At 37.1% G+C, this 17,481-nt stretch overlaps 1 protein-coding gene across 5 annotated transcripts in view; it reads left to right on the top strand.

Annotated features, from left to right (window-relative positions):
* The window catches only part of SNRK (SNF related kinase), a 56,449-nt gene that overhangs the window by 26,378 nt on the left and 12,590 nt on the right, over positions 1–17,481 (top strand). For all 5 annotated transcript variants that reach the window (XM_087870035.1, XM_045798353.2, XM_087870038.1 and 2 more), the window contains one exon: positions 14,689–14,830. In XM_087870035.1, coding sequence (XP_087726161.1) covers positions 14,689–14,830 — 142 coding nt within the window. The remainder of the gene's footprint in view (positions 1–14,688; positions 14,831–17,481) is intronic.

Here is a 17,481-nt window from a genome sequence, read left to right as displayed (position 1 = left end):
TCTTGTTTGGATTTCTGCCTCAGCTCTTAGAAAGGGCTCTTCCCAATTCTGGAATTTCAGTTCATTTATTTCTTTTCCTTCTAAGGCCTTGAAATCATGGTTTCTGCAGGTTACCGTTTTGTTTCTAGTTGTGGCAGCAGGATCTTCGGTTTGCTCAATACATTATGGTCTACCTAGAAGGAGAAGATTCCCAGTGGTTTTAGATTAGTCCTAATTTTGTTTTCAGTCATCAGTTTGTGGGTAGGATATGTTGCTATCTGTCCTAGACAAGGACAGCCATTATTATCAAGTTGTCAGTAAAAAGCTTGATAAAAATCTTTTGGATTTACTATCCAGCTTCAGTATCAAAATGAATTCATTAGTCAGCAGAGGCAAGAATAGTTAGAGAAGTTGTGTTCTGTTTCTGACTTTTGCCTCTTCTGGCTGCTGTCAGGGGATTAAAGGGGATAGCTTTTCATGCGTAAGGATGCTTTCTAAGGCTTCATTCTTGTGTTACTGCATGTAAGAGAAAGGAACTTCAGAATCCCCAGCTGTCAGTACCTTTTACCAGTTAGAGAACTATTTTATTGATCACTTTCTTTAGATGAGTTCTTGAGTTGTCCTATTGCAGCGCACCATGAAGAAAGCAAATAAAGGCTCCTGGGATGCTCAAATGGACTGTCCTAATAAGCCCATGTAAAAGTTCATGTGTTTTGTTCATAGTTTTCATTCAGGGACTCACTCGGATCCTTACTTAGTTAATTTTACATAAAATTCAGTTAATTTTCAGCCTTCAGCTCATAAATGGGTAACATTAGGGACTTTTTAGAGGCTGGCACACTGATAGCAAAGATTAGAAAGAATCATGAAATCATAATTGGAAACTCAAAAACATGATATTCCTGAACAACCAATGGATCAAAGAAGAAGTTAAAGAGGAAGTGCAAGTTTCTCAAGACAAATGAAAAGAAATTAAAGACATCAAAATTGAGAAGGAAGAAGTAAAATTGTCTCTAGCTACTGATGACATGATTTTATATATAGAAAATTCTGAAGACTCACTGAAAAGCTGTCAAAACTAATCAAATTCAGTAAAATTACAGGATACAAAATTAACAGAGCAGTTGCATTTCTGTACACTAACAAGTTTTCTGAAAGCGGATAAATTGATCCTACTTACAATAGCATCAAAAACAATAAGGTACTTAGGAATAAATTTAACCAAGGGGGTGAAAGATCTCCACTTTGAAAACTACAAGACATTGATGAAAGATATCAAAGATACAAATAAATGGAAAGTAGCCTGTGTTCATGGATTGGAAGAATTGATATTGTTAAAATGTCAGTATTACCAAAAGCCATCTATAGATTCAATGCCACTCCTATTAAGATCCCAATGGCATATTTTTTTTTTTTTACAGAAATAGAAAAAAAATTCCTAAAATTTATATGATACCGTAGTAGACCCAAGATAGCCAAATACATCCCGAGAAAGAAGAAGAAAGCAGGAGGCATACTTTCTGATTTCAAGCTATGCTATAAAGCTGTAGTCATGAAGACAGTGTGGTATAGGCATGAAAACAGACAAATGGACCAATGGAACAGAATCAAGAGCCCAGAAATAAGCATATACAGTCAACTAATATTTGACAAGGGAACTTGGAGTACTCATTGGAGAAAAGACACTCTCTTCAATAAATTGAAAAAAATTGGATATTCACAAGTAGAAGAATGAAACTTGACCCCTGTCTTACATCACTCACAAAAATTAACTTGAAATGAATTAAAGGCTTAAATGTAAGACCTAAAGCCATGAAACTCCTAGAAGAAAACAGGAAAAACCTCCTTGATATGGGTCTTGGTAATGATTTCTTTGAATATGACACCTAAAGTACAAGCAATAAAATAAAAACAAGTGGGACTACACCAGACAAAAAAGCTTCTGCACAGGAAAAGAAATCACCAACAAAGTAAAAAAACAACCTATGGAATGGGAAGAAATATTTGCTAATCATGTATCGGATAAGCGATTAATGTCCAAAATATATAAAGAATTCCTACAACTCAGCAGTGGCAAAACCATATAATCTAGTTAAAAATGGGTAAAGAACCTCAATAGACCTTTTTCCAAAGAAGATAGACGTGAAAAGATGCTCGGTATCACTAGTTAACACCACAATTATATATCCCCTTATGCCTTTTAGGCCATCATCAAAAAGACATTTGTTATCACAAATGCTGGTGTGGATGTGGAGAAAAGGGGAACCCTTGTGCACTATTGGTTGGAATATAAATTGGTACAGCCAGTATGGAAAACAATATGGAGTTTCCTCAGAAAACTAAAAACAGAACTACTGTATGATTCAGCAGTTCCATCTCTAGGAATATATCCAAAGGAAAAGAAAATACTAACTCAAAAAGGTATCTACACACCCATGTTCAGAACAGCATTAGTTACAATAGCCAAGACATTAAAACAACTGTAAGTGTCCAACAGTGGATAAATGGATAAAGAAGTTGTGGTATATATATATGTACATACATACAGTGGGATATTATTCTGTCATAAAAATTAGGAAATCTTACCATTTGTGACAATATGGACCATGAAGGTATTATGCTAAGTGAAATAAGACAGAAAGATAAATACCAGATGATCTCATTCATATGTGGAATCTGAAACCAAACCAAAACAAGCACCACACTCAGAAAAAGAGATCAGATTTGTGGTTACCAGAGGTAAGGGATGAGGGAAGAGGGAATTGGAGGAAGGTGTTCAAAAAGTACAAAATTCCAGTTATAAATAAGTACTGGGGATGTAATGAACAGCATGACAGTAGTTAACACTATAGTATGGTATATAGGAGACTTAAGAGAATAGGTCATCACAAAGAGATACTAGTTTTTTGTTTTATTGAATCTATGAGATAGTGGCTTTTAACTAAAACTATTGTAATCATTTCACAACACGCATAAACCAAACCATCATTCTGTGTACCTTAAAGTTACGCAGATGTATGTCAGTTATTTCTCAATAAAACTGGGAGGAGAAAAAAACCAAACATGATTGGCCCCTTTGTTCGCTACTTGGAATCCAGGCCTTTAGCAGTGTTTATCGGCTCTTGGAGGTAGGGCAAAATGCATACTTGTTATAGAAGCAGCTCTAACGGGTATCCTAGATGAAAGATAAGATGGAGCCATCTTTTACAAGCCAGATAGTTGTTACTTTCTCTGCAAATGAAGGAACAGAGTTGAATTGTGGCAAGGAACACAAAGGGCAGTAGTGCCATCTCTCCTGGACATTCTCCCTTCATTGCCAACCTCTAAGGTCTCATTATGATTACATCCCAGCACCTAGCACAGTGCCTGGCAAATGGTGCCATACATTTGTTGAATATTCGTATCAGTGTCTGTTTTGTGGCCCTTTAGTGTAAGGACCAGTGCCCCCAAGGACACCACTGTATCTTAGCATGGTTCTTTAGCTGGTAAATTTTAACTGATGTAGAGAAACAGGCTCTAAATAGTTCTAACTTCCTCAATTATCAGAAGTCATCAGAGAAGGAATTATTTAATAAATTGTACTGGAAGTAAACATTTAAGGAAAAAGGAGTGATAGATCCCTATGTTCTGTGTCAAAATAAATTCTAGTTGAATTAAGGATTTGTATATAAAGAAGCCACCCCCCAAAGGTAATATTCATAAGATCTTGGCCTTTCTAAACAGGAATCATAAGGAAAAGGTAATAGATTTGATTACAGTTTATGGATATGCTGTGCATCTGTTTTTTTAGAAATTATGGAAACCAAGGAAATGATTTGTAATATAGATGATTACCATTCTTACTATAGAAAGAGCTCTTACAAATCAATGAGGAACTCTCCTAAAGACAAATGAAAAGAGAGTTCATTAAAAAGTTATATAAATAACCAATAAAGATGGAAAAGTTTAACTCTAAAAGTAATTGGAATATTAAGGACTTAGTATAAAGCTACAGTAATCAAGACTGTATGATATTAACAAGAAGGCATGCATATAGATCAGTGGGATAGAATAGAGTCCATAAATAAATCCACACATATATGGTCAATTGATTTTCAGCAGAAGTGCTAAAGCAGTTCAGTAGAGCCAAGAGTAAGTCATTTTTCAACAGTGTTGCTGAAATAGATATCAGTATGCAAAAAACGAACCTCGATCCATTCCTTATACCACTTAAAAAAACTCAATGTGCATCAGAGACTTAAATGTGAATCATAAAACTCTAAAACTTCAAGAAGAAAACATAGATCTTTGCAGCTTTGACTTAGTCAAAGCTATTTTAGATACAACATCAAAAGCATGATCTATAAAAGAAAAATATGATAAATTGGATTTTATAAAAATCAACTCCTTCTTGAAAGATACTGTTAAGCTACCACCAACAGGGAGAAAATACTTGCAAATCACATGTCTGATAGAGAATGTATAAAGATTCTCAAAACCCAGAAGATATTTGCAAATGATAAATCCGCTAAGGGGTTAAAATCCAAAATATATTAAAAACATATACAACACCAAAAACACAAATAGTCCAATTAAAAAATGGGGCAGAAGAACAGACATTTTTCCCAAGGAGACATACAGATGGCCAATAGACACATGAAAGATGCTCATCATCGCTCATCATCAGGGAAATGCAGATCAGAACCCAAGTGGGAGATCACCTCATGCCAGTCAGAATGCTAGTATCAGAAAGACAAAAAGTAACAGGTGTTGGTGAGGATGTGGAGAGAAGGAAACCCCTGTGCCCTGTTGGTGGGAAAGTAAATTGGTGCAACCACCTTGGGAAACAGGATAGTGGTTCCTCAAAAAATTAAAAATAGAAATACTGGGGGCGCCTGGGTGGCACAGTGGTTAAGCGTCTGCCTTCGGCTCAGGGCGTGATCCTGGCGTTCTGGGATCGAGCCCCACATCAGGCTCTTCCGCTATGAGCCTGCTTCTTCCTCTCCCACTCCCCCTGCTTGTGTTCCCTCTCTCGCTGGCTGTCTCTATCTCTGTCGAATAAATAAATAAAATCTTAAAAAAAAAAAAATAGAAATACCGTACAGTCCATTAATTCCACTATTGGCTATTTACCCAAAGAAAACAAAAATAGTAATTTGAAAAGATTTATGTACCTTTATGTTTATTGCAGCATTATTTACAATAGCAAAGATACGGAAGCAACGTTAAGTGTCCACTGATGAATGAATGGATAAAGGAGATGTAGTTTGTACACAAACACACACACACTCACGCACACCCACACACACTGGAGTTTTACTCAGCCATAAAAAGGATGAGATCTTGCCATTTGCAACAACATGGATGGACCAAGAGGGTATTATGCTAAGTGAAATAAGTCAACCAGAGAAAGTCAAATGCCATGTGGTTTCACTTACATGTGGAATCTAAAAACCAAAAAAAAAAATCAGACTCTTAAGTACAGAGAACAAATGGGTGGTTGCCAGAGGGGCGGTGGGTAGGGGGAGGCGTGAAATAGATAAAGGGGATTAAGAGGTACAAATTTAAATAAGTCATTGAAATGGAAAGTACAAATAATACTGTAATAACGTATAGTGACTACACTTACGAGCACTGAGTGTTGTGTAGAATTGTCAAATCACTGGTGTACACTTGAAACTAATATAAGATTTTGAAGCTGTTTTCAGGAAATAATGTAAATACAGTCAATATGACTTAAAGCCTTGTTCTGTATTGTTAGAGATTGTATATAAAAAAAGAATTCTCAAACTCAATAAATTAAAAGCAACCCAATGTTAAAATGAGCAAAAGATGTGCACAGACAATTCATCAAAGAAGACATATGGCAAATAAGCACACGTACACGCTCTGCATCATTAGTCATTAGGTAAAATGCAAATTAAAGCCACATCTATTAGAATGGCTGAAGTTTTTTAAATTGCCAGTACCAAGAGTTGACAAGGATGTGAATGGAGCAACTGGATCCTCATACTTTGCTGATGAGAATATAAAATCCTAGAGCCACCTTTGGAAAGTCATTAGGCAATTCCTTATAAAGCTAACATACACTTACTGTATGGCTCAGCAAGCCTACTCCTAGGTATTTGCCTGAGAAATGAACATTTAAGTTGGCACAAGTGTCTGTACACAGATGGTTTTAGTGCTTTTATTCATAATTGCCCCGAACTGAAATAAGCTGTGTAGTGGAATACCACTAGACCATGAAGAGTGATGACCTGTTGATACGCGCAACAACGTGGATGAATCTCAAATGCATTCGTTAAAAAATCCAAACTACGTACTGTATGATTCCACTTATAGGCAAGAGTTGGAGGAACAGAGATAGACCTGGGGTTGCCTGGGGCTGGGCCGGGAAGAGGGGTAGGATGTAAAGTACAGGGCACTTTTGGGGGGTGATAGAGCTGCTCCATATCGTGATTGTGGCAGCGGTTGTATGGCTGCATTTGTCAGAACTCCCAGAAATGCACACTAACAGTGGTGACTTCCAGTGCATATAAATGAAACCTTGAAGAAATGAGGGAAAGATAATCAGGACAGTACAAATAAGAACAAATCGATCGGTATCTTGACCTAAAAGGCTAATGTATCCGTGGTGTTGGTGAGTGGGGGGGGGCCTCCCATAGGCTGCTGATAGAATCTTACTGTCACTGAACATGGGTTACTTTGATAATCTGGAAGAAGTAAATGTTAACTTAAAAACTGGGAAATGTGTGGTTATATTTGAGAGAATTTTATAGCTAAGGTTTTAATAAGAAGGAATAATCATGGGGCGCCTGGGTGGCACAGCGGTTAATCGTCTGCCTTCGGCTCAGGGCGTGATCCCGGTGTTACCGGATCGAGTCCCACATCAGGCTCTTCCGCTATGAGCCTGCTTCTTCCTCTCCCACTCCCCCTGCTTGTGTTCCCTCTCTCGCTGGCTGTCTCTCTCTGTCGAATAAATAAATAAAATCTTTAAAAAAAAAAAAAAAAAAAAAGAAGGAATAATCATAATCCCATGTGGAACCAGCCAGGTTGTATGTTTATTGTAATTCCTAGGAAGATGTAACATGCTAGGCTGACTTTTTTTAATGTAGGAAAATAAGTTCTATACACTTTTCAACCACATGCCTGTTTAGGTGTTGTGCATGGAGAATTAGCTAGAATCAAACATTTCAAGAACCAATATTTTGAATTTTGAATCTTGTTACAGCAAATACACTATTTTCAAGTTTTTTTTTTTTCTTTATCCTCAAATGATTAAGTTAAAACTGTCTTTTTGGCAAGCTTAAACATTTTGGGAATCTAGGATAATGTTGTGTTCTCTTAAAGGACAAACTTCATTTGACTTTGTATCCTCCACATGCATTAAATATTGTGTGCCTTTTGAAAGAGAACCCATGGAAGTTGGCACATGCAGGTGATTTTTGTTAACTGATAATTAATGGCTTTTGTTTGTCTTACGTTAGCATACTTCAACCTTATGCAAAAGGCTCAGCACTTTTAGAATAAATTTAAGAAAACATCAGAATACTCCACTATCTATTAAATTAAAGCATCAAGCAGACTTCACATTTATAAAATGCTAATCATACAGTCCTTTAGTCTGCATGGTTTATATTGTTTGACTAGACAAATAGAATTGGACATTTTTAGATTTGATACTAAATCTGAGCATTCCTACTTTCTGGATCAAAGTTAGACTTGTGAAATTTGCATTTGTCATAATCTTGTGGGAAGTTGACTTCTGAAATGTAAATCTTCAGTCACTATGTATCCACAGCAGCAGCTCCCTTCTTGAAGAGCATCCGTGTTGAAATGTATAGAGGAAGGTGCTTGTGTGCATGTTGCCATGCTGATGGCCCTGTTTCCACATTTTGAAAGTATTTCTAAAATATGAACATTTTAGACTTTGTGGCTAGTGTTACAATAAAATTGGACAAAAGCCAGAGATTTTCCCCGTAAGCTTGGTGTGAAAGGAAGTAGTTTTCACAAGGTATTAGATGTAAATTTGGATGTAATTTAAAAGATGTAATTTTGGAAAGCTATGAATTTGTAATGGGTTCTTGCCTCACCTAGGTATTTAGAAGTGCCTTGAGGGACTGTTTTGGCTAGGTGGAGATTTGGAGACAGACTCTGTCAATGTCCCCGAGGTGGGTTGCACTGTGGTGGCTCTGGCTTTGGTGTCCCCTTGCCCTGGTGAAGCCTCAGGTGTGTCCTGAAGCATCGAAATGGAACTAGAGGGTGAAATGGCCAGTAGCACTGACCTGGCCCCTTCCCTGGCTTCAAAAGACCCAGCGTTTAATATTTGAATTTTGTTTTGTTTTGTTTTCTCAGTCCTTGAAGTTACTTGTGCTAAAAATATAAACTAAAATAATTCCTACCGTAAGTGTGCTTGCTGTGGAGAGATGGGTCTGTAAATTCATTAAGGGAACCCTGCAGAACCAAGTGTCCCCAGGCCATAGGTTGAGAATCACTGTCTCAGTGAGAGTTGGCTTTTTTTTTTTTAATCTTTACATTCCTCTAAAGATGTTTCTGCTTATCCCACTGAAGTACGTACACTTCATAATGTTCTGTTAAGCACAACTAATTTTTAATTACTTTTTTTACAAGCAGTAAATGAATGTTCTTGTAAGATAATTCAAATAGTACAGAAGTATATTGAATAAAAAGTATTCCCTACCCATCTCACTCCTATACTTAGAGGTAAGGATTTTCTCAATTCTTGCAGGTTTTGTAGTGATACATGTAGTGCTCTTTGCCCCAGACACCCTCTCATAAATTACCAGATGAGTGGTGGTGTCCACCCTTTCTAGAAGAGAAGACTCAGGCACAGAAAGCAGATAGAATTTGGCCAAGAATACATAACTAATTAAGTGGCTGAAGTAGGATTTGAGCCCAGGGCTCCCTGACGCTTTAGCCCAGGCATGCTCTTCTCATTAGGCCAGACTGAAGGCCATCACATTAGGCCATCACATGATTTTAGCCTGGCCTGTCTTTTTTGCTCTTCTTCTATAAAGTTCACTAAAATCAGATTTGTAAAGTGATTTATGAAAGAACGCTGAGTTGGAAGGGTGTCTGCTGCTTATCTGGTTTGGATTTATGAATGTGTGCAGTCCCACAGTGTGTGATTGATAACCTTTGGACTTCTTGAACTTTTTCCTGTTTTCTTTTGACTTGAAAAAACAAGTTTGCACAAGGCGTTAAACCCCTAATTAAAACAAACTGCAGCTTGTCTTTACTGGGGCCCCCTTTCTCCCACTCTGGGTACTTAGTCTCCTTTTTCTCTTAGCTTTTATTTGAAGGTCATTAATAACTATGGACTGCCCCCTGCTGCAGCTGCCTTTTGTGGGTCCCTAACCAAACAGTGTTTATAAAAGTACTGCTTTCTCTAGCCGTAGGTTCATTCTGACATTGAGCAAACTTCTGAGGGTGCAGGGGATGTATTCTGCTCTCAAGGAGCTCTGAGTAATAGAGGAAAACATCTGTAATTACAGCTCACTGTGGGGATGCCCTCGTCGCCAGGTTGGAGGGCAGTTTGGGGAGATCTCAGGGGAAGCTGAGGGTCATTGGTTAGAGCCTTGGAGGATTCTGGGAACGTGCTGGAATTGGCAGGATCTTCCTGACCTAGAAGTGAGAGGACTCAACGTGGTGCAGGGTCTGGGGTGCCTCCTAAGTTTCGATTGGATAGGTGGAGGTGCCGTAGACCACACGAGAACCCAGATGAGATAACGACGTTTGGGTAAAAGGTGATAAGCGTAGTTTGGACAGCATTGAGTTTTGAAGTCCTCAGGGGGGCATTTAGATTCAGATGTGGGAAAGTTTTTTGAAGTAGGTACGAGTGGTGGCATTCATTCTAACTTTCTTAAGAAAAGAAACGATTACTTGTTAAATAGTAAAACTTTGCTTCTAACTGAAGTGTTGGTAAAACCAGAAATAATATAGATACCCTAAAACATGGACTTGTCCAAATGCTTCATTCCTCTTCTGCCCCCCCTCTTTCCCTTAGTTCAGAAGACCACTTGCAGAGGTCTCTAGGCCGATCCGTCAGAACCAACCACTGATCTTGCTGGGAACAAGAATCTTTAGTAACCAGAGCTCTAGGTGATGTTGAATGCAGATGAGTAGTTCTTACTGTGTAGGGAGCAATTCACATCAGTAGACCTTAGGGTTTCTGAATATCCGTACAAGGAACAAAGGTCCTGAGACCTACATGCTTGTGTAACAGTACTTGCTATTCTAAGAAAGCATTGCCTTTTACGTTAGTTTTGGGTCATATGTCAGTTGCTGGTAACACAGTTGGAACTGAAAAGTGATTGCATAAATCCTGCTGGTTGTAAGTGGTGTCATCAAAGGTGCTGGTCCTGGCTTCATCTGTAGTGGTTTTAGAACATTCTCTTGCTTCTGTTATGATTGATGGCTACACCGATAAAAGAAAAGAAAGCCAGAAGAAAAAATAGAGGTTTCCACCTGAAACTTTTGTTCTCGTCTTCCCATTTTTATTACTTTCTAATCCCTGCTCGCTCTTTTCCTCTCTAGATAATTCACTTCAGAAATGATTTTTTAGAAAAGTTCGTAGCAGTCATGACATCCTCCACCCACCCCCTGCCACACCATTTGGCAGTAGCTTTTCCTCAAATGAACCATTAGTATGTTCTTTTATTCTGTTTTGTTTTCATTTTGATCTTTTGTTAGCCTGCCTAAAATGACCTTTGTAGTAGAAACTCTGCTAGACCCTAGAAATGGCTTAAATTGTATTATGACAAGTTGACCTGCTGAATGTTAGCAGGTGAAGGAGACATCAGTGCTCATTTTGTGCTCTTATCACCAGCTAGCTTGAGAGCTGCCAGTAAGGGGGACCAGTAACTCCCAGCTTTGTACTAACAAAGACCTCATTATCTTTCTGCCCCTTCCCGCAGTTCCATGAGTTTGGAGTGTTTTTTTAACCAAAGGAACTATATTAGGTGATACTTCTTTTTCCATTTTTATTAACCAAGAACCTGTAGCTGGGTCTGAAATCAAAACGTGTGCTTCAGATAGTAGTATCAGCATTAAATGTTACTTTTCAGATGGTTCATATTTGTTAACCTGTGTACCTTTAATATGAATAGACAATTCCATTAACATTTAAAAAAATAAAAATAATGTGAAGTCCCTATCCCATTATCTTTCTCTCACCTTCTCCCTGTCCATCCCCTATCCCCAGTTACAGACTTGATGGATCCCAAGCTGAGTCTATGATCTATACCTTGGGAGTGTGTAGTCTTGTAAGCAAGTTTAGTTGTTTTTTTTTTAATGGAAAAAGATATTTTAAAATATTCACAAAAACGAATTTTTATTAAGACAAGTACCAACTCCCTTCCCCACTTGAAGGGAATATAATAGTTAATCTTTCTTGATGCCATTGTTAGTCCTGTAATACCAAATGTCTTGTCCTGGGGACCCAGGATCATGAATTGTCACCTTTTGTGGCTGCATTACTAAGAAGCCTTTCCGGTTCTTGCCCCCCATCTCCACTGGTTTTTCTTGTCAGTGTGTTGACTTTGTGCCTTCTTGAGCTTACCTGCTGTCTGTCTCACAGTGAATTGGGAGCCCTGTAAGAGCAAGGGTGTCCTCCGTTCATTTCTGTGTCCACTGTGCTCAGGAACGGTGCCTGCCCAGCACAGATGAACGAGGGTGGCACAGTGTAGGCTCCTTAGAATGCTTTCTGTGTTCTGGGCTCTGTCCCGAATATGCAGCATGGATTTGATTTTAATGTCTTTAGTGCACACCACAGCATTAAGAGGTAGCGCATTACTGCTACTGTTCCCATTTAATGAGGGGGAACACGTTTAAATACTTGGTTAAAGTCATACCACTTTGTGTTTCTTTTGTGGTTGTTTTTATCTCTTTCCTTTGGCCCCTAGAATGGGAAAATAAAATCATTCAAAGACAAGAATAAGAAGAGAAATTAAGTCTGGAAAATAAGTAAATGGAATAAGCAGCCCCTTGAATAATCCGTTGTCTCAGTGAGAGGGCCATTTGCCCTTTCTTAAGCTTGGCTCCCTTAGTCACGCTGCTGCTCTCATCTCTTTTAGTTTCATACCACGTTACTTAGCTTTGTAAACTACCAGGCACGGAATTGTATTTCTAAATTCCTCTAAGTTTAAGCACTTCTACATTGAGATATTATTTGAGCCCTGACTGGAAACAATATATATATTTATGTTGTTTTTCTCCTTTTACTCTTCTAAGTATGCACCACTTTCTAATAAGTGGTGTGTGAGTCCGCTTGGGCACATGATCCTGAAGAGAACATTTCCAAATAATTGGACTTCCTTATTGCTGTTGAGGTTGATATTTAACAGAGCAAGAAAGTTTTCTTTAACCAGATAAGAATTTGGGGTAATTTTTAGTTGATGTTTATGTTATTTGTTAAACTTTTTAAATATCAGCTTTGTATAATTGCATTGTCAGATATCATCTCCAGTTCAGCATAGAGAAAAAGTAAAAAACTAAATAACCAAACTGGTTTATCCACAGTTAAAGTATGAGATGGTAGAAGAAAGAATGTAACCAAATTCATTTATGAAAATTGTTGTTTTGTAGGATTTATATGGAAAGATAAGAATTTATTGTATCTCGAATATGTATGTATTAATGGTTGGGCTTGGTTATAGTAGTACCCTTAGATATTAGTCAATATTGGAACAACAGAAGAGAGAGAGTTTTTATTTTAACTACCCTGGTTTTTACGTTTATGTGTTCTTACTGCAAGCCACTTAAAATCCCTTCCCTTCTTCGGGGAGGAGATAGCCAAAAATAAACAAAATAACACAAAATAATATAAATCAACCAAAAATAAAGCCATGGTGTGTTTCCCTTTTTATGTAATCAACATTGGTGAAAAGATGGGTTTACTTTATACTGAATTTCTAGGAATATAACTACTTTGTAAAATGAGGGATACATGTATTCAAGGGAGAATAACTGTAATTGCCACTTGTTTACAGTGGTGGCTTGAGAGTCGGGCCAGGTAACCAAAAATAGCAGGTTCAGGTGGTTCAGAGAGGGTTTAAGTTAAAAACTATATGGATTTCCTTTGAAACTCTTAATAAGTTACAACTAGTATTGGGGTTATAAATTCTTCTCACTGAGTATTTAAAGAACAGGTGCAGCTAGCCATCATTACACAGATTGTTTGACTTTGTAGGGGGATGGCCGTCTGCATTCCAAGATCAAGGTAAAGAAATGTCAGTCAATGAGTAGAGTAGAGTCCTGAGCCAGCTTGCTGTCCTGGGGTGATAGGTCACATAATTTATGCATCCCATAAGCAATGCCAGGGACACCTTTTACGGACACTGAAGAGCCAAGGGTTTGGACTGAATGATCTTTAGGTCCCTTTTATTCTTACATATGTAATGTTTTAATTTTAGTAGATTTAGTAATTTAGTAGATTCACTAATTTTCACTGAAGCATCCTTAGTAAAATTTATACATATAAAAAAATCACAGTGTGTATAACTTTTGGGTTTCTGCCTTTATTGCCTTGTTTAGTTTGGACCAAGAAGAATATATTTTATTAACAGGTTATAATTCTGCTGGAAAACAATATGGATCCTACATTATTTGGGGAGTTTAAGCTAAATGAAAACAACAGTTAAGTACTAACAGATGTGACAAAAGTCCATGTGGCTTGCATTCTCTTCTAAGCCTTTTGTGGTAGAAAGCTTCTTGAATTCATCTCTTGTTATAATAATGTTTATGTATTCATGTCTATACTTTAGTTTCTGGAATGAATGAATGATTTGTGATACCCTTCCTAAATGGATTTATCCTTTTTTCATTTGAAAAGCCATCATTTTTACAACTGATCGGTAAGATTTTTATCTAATGGCAAGAAGTAGGAGGTTATTTGCTTTTGTAGGAGTTAGTCTAATGCTACAGTTGGGAGGGTCCTCAGATGTCAGCTGGTCCAGCCTTACAATCAATATAGGAATGTCTTATGCATAATATTAGACAGATGATTGCCCAGCCTTTGCTGAAATACTTAGAGTGATGGGAAAACTACTGTCTTTCCCAGTGCTTTACTAAATAGATTCTGCTGTTTTTAAGCCAAAGTGTGCCTCCTGGTTACTTATACCCTCAGACTTAGTTTTGTCCTCTGAAGTAATATATAGTCTGTCTTTTTCTTCATTGACAGCACAAAAATATTTCTCCTCTCTGAATTTTAATTTTCTTAACTATAAAGTAACTATGATTTACATCATCTGGTTATCTCACCAGGATTGAGGTAAAGAACAACTAAGGTAATGGTGATGTTAGGCAAAATCCTTTTCATGTCTCATGAAACTAGTATTAAAATACTAGTTTTAGTTTTTTTCTCTGGTAAATGATGTCCTGAGAAAGACAGTAGTCTGTTGTCCAGTGGCTTGGGAACCTTAATAGGTACTTTCCACTTGATGTTCTTGCCATAATGAATTAATTTATCTCTTTGTTGAACATTTATTGACTATTCAGTATGTGGCTGAGGTGAATATAAAAACAGTGAACAAGACAGATACCTTCCCTGCCTTATTGGGACTTAAGTTTTCTTCCCTAGATGTTTTTCTTTGAGATATAAGTGCTTTTCACTATTCAAGTAAAATAATATTGTTAGTCTACTTTTGCTCTTCTTAATGCTTTTGGTTTTCTATCTCATCCAATATTTAACAGTATGTCTTTGATTTGTAGATATATGGAGTCTGGGAGTGATCCTTTTCATGTTGGTGTGTGGGCAACCACCTTTTCAAGAGGCCAATGACAGTGAAACATTGACAATGATCATGGATTGCAAATATACAGTACCATCCCATGTATCCAAAGAGTGTAAAGAGTAAGTAAAAACAGAAAAAGAATATGGAAACTTAATCACTCATATTAAAACCAGAAGTTTTATTTATTTGTTTTAAAGATATTTATCTATTTATTTAGAGTGCAAGAGGGGGAGGGGCAGAGGGAGAGAGAGAGAATCCCAAGCAAACCCCACACTGAGTGCGAAGCCCTACTCTGGGCTCAATCTCATGTCCCCGAGATCATGACCTGAGTCAAAATTAGGAGTTGGACACTTAACCACCTTAGCCACCCAAGCACAACAAGAGTATTTTGTTTCATTCCATTAACATGTCAAAAAAATTTGAGGTGACTTCAATATATAGGCATCTGAGTTCGTTTTATTTTTGAACTTGACATTTTATTTTTGTTAAATGTGTTTTGGGGGGTTAACCCCAGAATATGATTTGAAATTTAATATTGGAGTACAGAATGTATTAGTCTGTTTCTTAAATATGCTTGTTTTCAAGAAACTCATTACATGTCTCTTCAGCCTCCGGGAGTGGTAGTTACTCAGTTGAAATGAAGATATCACCATGGGAACTACCTTTCTGTTTTTGCCTTAGCAAAAAAGCAAGACCACCTGGAATTATTTTAAATTCCAGAGAAAAGTTAAGGCATTCCTTTTCCTGAAATAGACCACCAACACACCATTTTAGATTTTACATGATGTGTCCCTTAATTTTATTCATACACTGCTCTCCCCAGTTGGTTTATATGACTATTGGAATCCAGCAACTAAAAGTACACTCGAGTTGATTATTTGGAATTTAAAGTACTTTATAGTTCTGTGATAAGTATAGTGAGAAATATAAATGGAATAAAAGAACTGTTAGGAGCTCAGTATTTCATTGACAATCATGGGTGATATATATATATTTTTTAATGGGTGATATTTTTAAGTAAGTTCAGCTGAGATTATAGCTACTACTTAAAGGATTTTGCTGTAGTAACAAAGTTTTGAATTTTTCCCATCAGCTGGTAAGAAGGAAATCTGATGGTTTGAGAAATCTTTTCTCTTGGTGGAACCCCATCTTAGACCATGTGGTGGATGGTTAAGAACTTACCTATTCAGGGGCGCCTGGGTGGCACGGTGGTTAAGCATCTGCCTTCGGCTCAGGGCGTGATCCCAGCGTTATGAGATCGAGCCCCACATCAGGCTCTTCCGCTAGGAGCCTGCTTCTTCCTCTCCCACTCCCCCTGCTTGTGTTCCTCTCTCACTGGCTGTCTCTATCTCTGTCAAATAAATAAATAAAATCTTTAAAAAAGAAAAAAGAAAAGAACTTACCTATTCAGACTCTCTGGATCCAGATACAGGCTTCTCTATCTACTGATGATGTGAGAATGGTAGAACCTGGTATCCAGAGTAAGACCTAGAACAGTTGTAATATCTTAGGAGCCTCTCTGTTTCTCCCTTGTCGAGGGATTATTTTTAATAATGTAGGACCGTTCAGTTTTCTACTTTTTCCTGTGTCAGTTTTGCTAACTTGTGTTTTTTAAGGAGCTTGCCCATTTTATCTGAATTTTCAAATTTATTGGCCTCAAGTATTTATATTTTCTGGTTATATTTGTAAAGTATATAGATCAGAGGGGATGTTGCCGTTGATCATTCCAGTATTGACAGTTTTTGCCTTCTCTTGTTTTTGTCTTGATTAGTCTTGCCTGAGGTTTGTTGATTTTATTAGTCTTTTTCAAGGAGAACTGCCTTTTATCTTAATTAATTTACTTATATTTTTTGTTTTATGTTGTGAATTTTCTCTTACCTGTATTATTTCCTTCTACCTACTTCATGGACTGATGCTCTTCTTTTTTCTTTTTTTCTTATGTTGTATACTTGGCTCACAAATTTTCTTTTTCTAATGTCATGGTTAAGGCTATAAATTGCCTCCTTGTACCATTTCTGCGGTATCTTACTATTTTTGATTTATAGTCCTGTTATGAATCAGTTCTCAGTTTTTTCTAGCTTCAAATGGTTTATTTGACCTCTAAGTTTTTAGAGGGGTGTTTCATATTTCCAAATGTGTAGAATTTTTCTAATTACTTTTTTATTATTCGTTTCTCACTTAATTGCATTGTGGTCTAAGAATATAGTCTATATAGTAATAGTTTTTTTGTTTTGTTTTGTTTTCAAATTGTTGAGGCTTGCTTAATGCCTAGCATGGAGTCAGTTTTTGTAAATGATCCTTTTGTTCTGGAAAAAAATGTGTATTTTCCCATTTTCGGAGTCAGAGTTGTATATAAATCCTTAAGATCAAGCTTGTCAATTATGCTGTTCTAAATCACTTACATCTTTTCTGAGTTTTTTGATTACTTATCACTTACTGAGATATTCTTCCACTTTGATGGTGGATTTATTGTTTTATTCTTGGAGGTCTGTCAGTTTTTGCTTTGAGTGTTTTGAGGCAATGGTATTAGATACAAATTATTATATCTTACTGGTGAATTGAACTTGTATATCACTTGTTTATTTCCGATGATGCTTTTTGCCTTAAAGTCAATCTGTGTTGTCTAGTTTTAGCTAGCCACACCAGTTTTCTTTTGGTTAGCATTTGTTTTCCATTCATTTACTTTAAACCTTTCGTTGTCTTGGTTTTAAGTACGTCTTTTTTCAACAGCTGGGAGATGGGGTTTAATCCCTTCTGAGAATTTTTGTCT

Source organism: Ursus americanus, chromosome 20 (assembly GCF_024610735.1).
Source record: "Ursus americanus isolate L20-20 chromosome 20, mUrsAme1.1.p, whole genome shotgun sequence".
Classification (NCBI taxonomy): domain Eukaryota; kingdom Metazoa; phylum Chordata; class Mammalia; order Carnivora; family Ursidae; genus Ursus; species Ursus americanus.
This window is presented reverse-complemented; position numbering and strand designations above follow the sequence as displayed.